The sequence below is a fragment of the Strix aluco genome, chromosome 6 (genome assembly GCF_031877795.1).
Source record: "Strix aluco isolate bStrAlu1 chromosome 6, bStrAlu1.hap1, whole genome shotgun sequence".
Lineage (NCBI taxonomy): Eukaryota > Metazoa > Chordata > Aves > Strigiformes > Strigidae > Strix > Strix aluco.
In genome coordinates this window covers 7045758-7053966 of record NC_133936.1, presented here as the reverse complement: position 1 = coordinate 7053966, position 8209 = coordinate 7045758, and the positions used below count along the sequence as shown (strand labels likewise).

At 43.5% G+C, this 8209-nt stretch overlaps 1 protein-coding gene across 1 annotated transcript; it reads right to left on the bottom strand.

Moving 5' to 3' along the window:
- Nucleotides 1-6576: 6576 nt before the first annotated feature.
- LOC141924913 (basic helix-loop-helix transcription factor scleraxis-like) lies at nucleotides 6577-7795 on the bottom strand. The gene is made up of 2 exons (XM_074828227.1): nucleotides 7379-7795; nucleotides 6577-6738 (listed from the first exon to the last, which is right to left on the bottom strand). The coding sequence occupies exons 1-2, from the start codon at nucleotides 7793-7795 to the stop codon at nucleotides 6688-6690; spliced, it is 468 nt and encodes a 155-aa protein (XP_074684328.1). The 3' UTR covers nucleotides 6577-6687.
- Between the last annotated feature and the right edge of the window lie 414 nt (nucleotides 7796-8209).

Sequence of the window (8209 nt, the reverse complement as noted above, 5' to 3'; positions counted from 1 at the left end):
AAGTGAGATGATTCTCCCACCCCTTATTTTTTACTGTTTGGTAAAGATGTTATCCTCCTCTCATTTTGCATTTTTTCTCCTGATATAGGGTTGGTATTTTAGATAAAAATGAGCTCTGAGAGTTTCTGTTTTCTCTATTTATTTGTTTGGAGACTTCATTACATTTTGTTGCTTTTCATACCAAAGATGTTATTCCTCCAGGAAAACTTAGCTTCATGACACCCTTTCAGGATAGAGCACAGCTGTCTGATCTTATCTGGGCCTGACAGATGCCTACCCTTTCTGCCAAGCTCAATTCTCTTCTTGAAAGAATTACTTTTTTCTGTAATCTTTGCATTTTAAAATGATCTGCATACATATGCTTGGAAAGTAGGGTTTATTTTAATAATGTGAATAAAAGACAATCAGATGCTAGAGAGAGATGCCATAACAAGTACAATTACTTTTATCACTTACTTATTTCATCACCCATTTCAGTGTAATTGTCTTATTTATATTGGCTTTTCCTTTGGAAGAACCCATAGCAATTTCCAAATGTTTAATTAAAACCTCATGCTACTGTGATGTGAACGTAGTAAATGAATGAGAGAAGATAAGGCCTTTCTAAAGCAACTGGTATCTTAAGTGTTTTGTTGCATGAACATTTTATCTAGCACCAAAGCATGGGACACTTTCTTTGGTGCATCATAGTTCACTTGTATCGGGATGTCAAATCCTTGCAAGAGCTAGATTTCTTTTGGGTTTTTTGGGGGGTGGGTTGTTTGTTTGTTTTGTTGTTGTTGTTTTAACATAAATTATTTACCTCATCTGGCTTCACAGAGGGTCCAGAAAAGGTTCCAGTGACCCAATGACACAGCTGAGGGCTCAGAAAACAGAAACTGGAGGAAGGGCTGCCTGAAATTGGCCATCTGCTGGGAAAATGCATGCATACATCCATCCTGATTTTCAATTAGGCATAATTTAGGTACCTAACTGTAGCACGCCAATTCATGAGGACCCTTCCTAGTTGGCTAAATGATGATAAATATCTAAATATTCATTAAACCAATAACAAAACCCCCTTTAGTTGCCCGGCTCATGCCCAGTCGCACCATAGTTCTTGCAGATCTGAGATACCTACCTCTCACCAGAGGCTGCTTGGCACCAAATATGGCACCAAATAGACACCAAATATGCCTTGTACACACTCCTGGCAGGAGAATGAGGGAGGGTTACAATGATTAGAGCATTTAAGTGTTGACCTGGACTTGAACCGGGATTTCTCTTGGCACCACGGAGAATATCCTCCTCGGTGGGCTACTGGTTACTCTTCTCTCTCAATGCCCTCTCTTTCTCCTTCCTCTCCTGAGGGAGCCTCTATTCATTACTGCACAGCTTCAAAAGTAGGATGGATCTTCAAGGTTTCTGAAACTCTGTATTGTAATAGCTAAAGGATTTCATTTGAAAGAAGACACTGGGCTGCATGGCTATGTATTTATAGCCAAATTTTGAAAAAGTTGTTGAAGAAATATGTTCAGAGCAGCCAGTTCAGTTCTTCTCACTATTAAGTAATGTTTTTTGGTTTGTTTTTTGTTGTTTTTTTTTTTTTCTTAGCTTTCATAAAACTGTACGGTATTTTTTTATCCCAGTAATACTTTTCTCTTCCTCTCCCATAATCCCCACGTTGATTCTTCAGAAACACTTTTCTTCAACCTTCAAAGGATTCCTGGTATAATATATCCCCCAGATCTTTTGCCTTGGCAGCATGCTGTCTATTTTAGCTAATTTTATACAAACTCTTTCTCTTAGCCTTGTATTATCCGCTAGCTCTTCCTATCAATCATTACTACTCTCTTTTGAAAAGTGGTATTTAGGCAGCCGTTTCAGGTTTTCTATTTTTTTGTGAGATTCTCTCAACATAGTGTCTAGTGTCTCACAGCGCAACAGGCCAAAACAGAGAAAACAGCTTTTTTGGTGGGAGGAAGTTGAACATCTAGTTTGGAAGAATCTAGTAACCAATGGCATCAGAGATTTTTGTGTCTCATATTTTCAGTGGACTCTAATTTATGGGTAACCTTTTATGGCTTCTGTGAAATGGCTCATACAGTCTCATATGGAGTATATATAAGGGGGGAGTGTGTGACAATATAAGATTAAGTATGATGATTAAAGATTTATTATTTACTATTTGCCTTTCAGAAAGGGCCACAGAAGTTTGTGGCAGCCTTAGTGAAAAACATTTTGATGACAGAAGGTTTTTTTCAAAGGGTAAATTTGGCAGATTTTTAATGTAGTCACTTGACTGAGCAGATTTTCCTCTTGCAGTGATGTCCTATTTGCTGCCTTAGGTACCATGAATCCTTCTGGTCATAAACACGTAACACCCAAAGAAAATTGCTTATGAGGAAACATGGCACTGACTGCTCATACTATGGGCTCTTTCACTTATCTGCTGCCTTGTTTAGCCTGATGCTGGAAACTGCTGAACTTCCATTGGTGAATCAACCACTTCTCTTCTCCCATTCTCCTTCCTCCATCCTTTGCTCCCCCCAACTCCCCCTGTGTTTGGCACTTACGATGTTGTGCAGGCCCTGAGCAGAGGAACCCCCTTGTTCATTTTTCCAAGCTTTCTATCCATTTTCCTTCTCTGCTGCCAATGCACACCAAGCAGCCTGGGATAGATGCGTAGCTTGCCAACCAAGCCCTACAATTTCATGAATGTACCTAGGATGCATCTTTAGTGCCGTATTAGAAATCTGAAGCTCGATGTGTTGAGCTTTGGTAGTGGGAGTAGATGCGGGGGGGATAAGTGGCTTCTGCATTGGCTGGATAGCTCAACCTTAAGTATGATAAGTAGATACTTAGTATGACTTTCTCAGTGCTAAAGAGAGGGAAACCTTACAGGATCAGAATGGTGCCTCCAAAACATAACTGGTCCATGGTTAATAGTTTAAAAGCTCCTGGTCTTATGCAGCGATTCTGGCAGCCCTGTAGTATGTATGTACATATGTACGTACACATAGGCTGCTGAAATCTTGTATAGATAGCTTTGAAAAAGGTAAAGAAAAAGATTAAATATTTCTATCTTAACTGACATGGCTATAGAAAAGATCTACCACCTTAGCGTTCACAGTTTATTGTTTAAATTAGTAACAAAAATACTGTTGATTTTAGCAAATACAAGCACACTTATCAAACAAATACAGATTTTTGTAAAGAAGCAGATTTTCCAAGAAGGTATTAGAAAGGAAATTTCCATTTTGTAGAGCAGAACTGAAAATACTAGCTAACATATGAAAGTACTCTGACTTACAGTATGATTCATAAATAGCCAAGAACTATGTTCAAATACTTCTTTAAAATTAACCAGTAAAATCAAACAACATAATTTATTCATTTTGCTTGATGCTGTTTTTATATTGTGATGTAGCAGGCTAAGTACAATGATTTATACAAAGTACTATGCTTGGAACACTTTAACAATCATTTAATAGGATCTAAGATCAAATGGTGTATATCTCACCATTTTTGCTTTATTCATGCATCACGTAAATTGAATAGCCAAGTGTTTACAGAAAACAAAGATGGGATTGGCATTAGGCATGCCTCTGTTCATACATACAGAACAGAATTCACTTACAAATATGCCAAAAAACCAATGTCTTCAGCAGAACAAGAGGGTGCTTGACATCTCTGGAAAAACTCACATCATTCCAATGCCTGACCATCGAGTAAGGTACTTGCTCTTAGAGACCCTCAAAATTTTGGTTTATAAATATGCATTTGTGCATGCCATGAACAATGCCTCTCCATGAAATGATTAAAAAAATATAACTGATAAGACACACAAACTCATACAGTAAAACTTCAATAAAATACCTAATGATGACTGAGCTCTTTATACGTGAAATCTGAGCACTCAATTTATCTGCGTCTCTAGAAAATAAATTCTTTTTCCCTAGGTGTATAGAAAACCCATTACACAGTAACAGCTCAATCCTGTATCTTTTTTTGCTCCTGGGGATAGAGAAGTTTTACATGATAAATAAACTTCAGCAGAGGTAAGGATCTGTCCTCACTTGTCCCCATTTAAATACACCGTGTTACATATATATATATATATATATATAAAAATGCAGGCTTGGGGTCTGTTCCTCAGAGAAATCATTGTCGTAATTGTTTTGGATAGATATTATCTGTCCATACCATGAATATTTGGGCCACAGTGCTCTGGGGCCCAATTTCTGCCATGATCAGTCAGTGTTACTGAAATTCCAGTATTATTTAGTAATTGAAACCCTGAGCATTATACCAAAATCTTCAAGCCCAGCTGAATTCAACAGTTTATCCTGAGTAAAGAGAGATGAATCTAATGCTACACTGAGCCACATTAAACTGGAGAGATGGCCAAGTTGTACCAGCCTGCTCCTGCTTTTGTCATTGAGAAGCATTCACTATAAACATTACACAAACCAGGGAGATAAAACCCCATTTAAAGTGAGAACACCTTTAGGATTGTGCAAATTATTCATGAGAGTTTCAAGTCATGAGCTTCCAGCTAATATTATAGTGCAAAAGTGGACCTCACTTTCTTATACTCATTTCCTTTAATAACTAAGTATAGAGATACCCTATTAAATCTAAATATGCTGCATCTGTCAAGAACTATGCTTAAAACTTTTAAAACTGCAATAAAATCACAACATTTTGAAGACCTGAAATAATTAATTTTACTGTATTTCTTATGAGTTGCAAAATTCAGAGCATACTCAAGCAAATTTTTCTAAAATTGTTTGAAACTGCATTATTTTTTGCCATTTTATGGTATTGTACTGAATGATACAGATAAATGAGTAGATCAGTATTAATTGTCTATAAAGTAGGTCAGATGCTTTGGTTTAATGTGTTCATAAGAATGTAGAGTTTAACTGTAAGATCAGCTTTAATTATAAAGTAAATAACTTTTTAAAAGACAAACTTTTTCAAATTAATTTAAAAAAAAGCTAGGAAGACATGTCTGCATGTATATATCTATACCCACACACATGTGCCGACACAGTACAAAAATTAAAAAGCATTTTGTTAAAGCTGTAAAGAGTTCCAGCTTCATGAATCAATGCCAAAGCAAAAGAAAGATCCTAATCTGGCAGCAATTTAAAGTTCCCTATTAAAAAAAAAATTAATGATAGAAACCTTCTGAAAAGAAAAAACTCTTCTCAATACAGGAAAATACAGCCTGTAGCTTTTAATAAGTGAATAGACTGACATGATGTGGAATCACTAGAACTTTGCTTTAGTATTTTTCTTGATTATCATTTAACAGAGAAGTTTATTGCAGATTCTGTAGGTACAACAGATTCTTCCTCATGGTGATAAAGGAAAGGTGGTCAGGGAGGGGAGAAAGAAAATTAAAAATGTGAAGTTGCATGAGATGTTGTTCATGCTAAGTTCTTCATAATAAATGCCAGAATTTGCTTCACACTTATTTAGGGGAAGAAGAGGAATATTCTATACAGAAAGTGAGCAATGCAGTGCTGCTTCTTCAGTCCTCACATTTGGCTAAAGCATCAAGGCTGGCCAGGAGAACTGAACAGATGGCATCAGGGCAGGAAAAAAGAGACAAGGAGTCTTTGCAGCACTTCTAGAGTGGTACAGTTACCAAGCTTTCAAAGAATACAGAGTGCCTCCTAAAGTAACAAGATTAATCAAGGCCTAATTAAATATAAGTAACTATAAAACACATTGTAAAATTCAATTATCTATATATTTTTTTTAAATCCACCACTACTGGGGTTTAAGATTTTAGCCTGCTGCTTCACTAATGTCCAAAACTGAAAATATAACATGCATATTTGCTTTTTAGACTTACTTCTAAAAAAAAATAACATACAGGTTAATAAATGGAGGGGAGATAAATGACATCAGTGATGTACAGGCACAATTTAGGAATGACCTGGGTGATGGGTAAATGTAGAGAGCCCTTGGGAAACCCTCCCTACCCCGTGCTTGCCAGACAGCTTTAGGAATATCCCATGCTATTTAAAGGACTGGCACGACTCGCGCCGTTAATAAGAAAAGAGCATCGCTTACGCAGCACTTCTCCACTTTCCTCTCCTGTCCTGGCTATGTCCCGTGTCCATGTGCCGTTCTGCCTGTGCGCACAGCGAACGGTGCTGCTTTCACTGGAAGTTTTCCGACTTTCTGTGAACACCTTAAAATAATCTTCCAGCATCGTTCAAACCTCTCGAGCATGTCAGCTGTCGGTATCAGCCCCCCACCCCAAGAATTAGGGTGCAGCTGGAGGGGTGGGCGGCAGCACTGCGTGCAGCCCAGGCTGGGCTGAAGGCGTACAGCACGATGTGTTCATGACAGCTTCCCCTGACAGGAGACACTGTGCGTTTGGAAGTTCAAGTTTCATCATGTGACACAGGTTTAGGAGACATCAGGATCAGGGCTTGGCTGCTGAGGTTTAACGTTTCTCGCACTAAAATAGCTGCCGCACCAGGTGCAACTGTCTCAGCAGCATTCAGTTTCAGTTGCAAAAGACCCTGAATAAACCTGTCACAATGTGAAACAAAACGCCTTGGCTTAAAAAGTAACTCTTTTAGGACTGTGTTATTTAAATGTAAACATAGAGCGTGAGTGCAGCGAGGTTACCCAGAGCAGTTGTACAACCAGGGCAAGATTGGAGCGAGATTCTCAGCCGGTTCAGTGTCCGCTTAAGGCCGGACCAGAGCGCGGCTTCTCTCCTTCTTGGTGCTGTACGAGGGACAAAAACCACAGGTTAGCATTACCGAAAATCGTACCCAAGGACACCCTCCAAAGCAAATGAGAGTTTAGAAAGCCGACAGCAGTTTATTGCGGCGCTGGGTGTGTGTGGGATTCCTCCTCCTAACACGCACACTGAGGAAAAAAGCACGCTCCTTATATACATTAAAAAACTGAATCTTTATATAATTCCTGAGAAATACCTGCTTATTTCCAGGGAATCTAACGCATATGTTAAAACACCTGCTTATTTCCAGGGAATCTAAGACATATGTTAAATACCTGCTTATTTCCAGGGAATCCAACGCGTATGTTGAATACCTGCCTCTTTCCAGGACACCTAACGCGCACCCTGTGAGGCTGCCTCCGTGCATGCAGACTTGTCTTGGGGAAGGGTCGCTCTTCGGCACGTAGACTGGCTTATCTTGTCAGTAGGGACTGAGGGGCCCGCTCTGTACAACTCACTAACCTGTTGAAGTTTTTGGTACCCTCAGAGGTACCAAGGCCGCCCTGAGCCCTCGGCTGGACCGATCCCAAGCCCGCGGTGGAGCCCGACTCCCCCCCTCCCGCTCCGCCCGCCCTGGTGCCGGTGCCCGCAGGCAGGGAGGGATGTCGGGGCGCCGGCCCTTACCCGCTGCCGCTGGTCGCTGAGGCAGAAGGTGCAGATGGGCCTCGGCGCGGCGGCGGCGGGCGGCGGGCAGGGCGGCGGGCAGGCGGACGGGCAGGGCTGGGCGGCGGGCGCGGCCTCGGGCTGCCGCCGCTGCAGCAGCAGCACGTTGGCCAGGTGCGAGATGTAGCTGGCGGCCAGGCGCAGCGTCTCCACCTTGGAGAGCCGGCGGTCGGCCGGCCGGGTGGGGATGAGCCGGCGGAGGGCGCCGAAGGCCGTGTTGACGCTGTGGGTCCTGTCCCGTTCGCGGGCGTTGGCCGCCGCCCGCCGCCCCCCGCCTCCGCCGCCGCTTCCCCGCGCCCGCCGCCGCCGCCCGCCGCCCGCGCCCGCCGCCCGCGGCTGCCCCGCCGCCGCCGCCGCTCCCCCCCCGCCGGCCTTCATGGCGCCTGCCGCCGCCCCGCTGCCCCATGACTTTTATGCCCCCTGCTCGCCGCGGCCGCCGCGGCCCCGTGTCCCCGGCGGCGAGCGGGCCGTGCTTGGCGCGGCTGCTGCTTTTAGCCGGGGGCCGCCGCCGCCACCTGTCACCGCCGCCGCCGTGAGGGGCCCCGGGCTCGACCCGGCACCGGCTCCCGCGGACACCCCCCACCCCCCCCCACACACACGCACATCGCCTCCCCGCTGCCGGGGGCCCACGGGGCGGCGGGGCACGGCCGCCGGGCCGGTTCGTGCGGACCCCGGGGCTGAGGGGGAGCCTCGGGGGGCGGGAGGCCCCCACGGGCACGGATTTCCCACGGCTGTCCGTGCGAACAACTCCTGCACAAACTCCTGCAATTTTTACCAGTTCTGCTCTCTCAT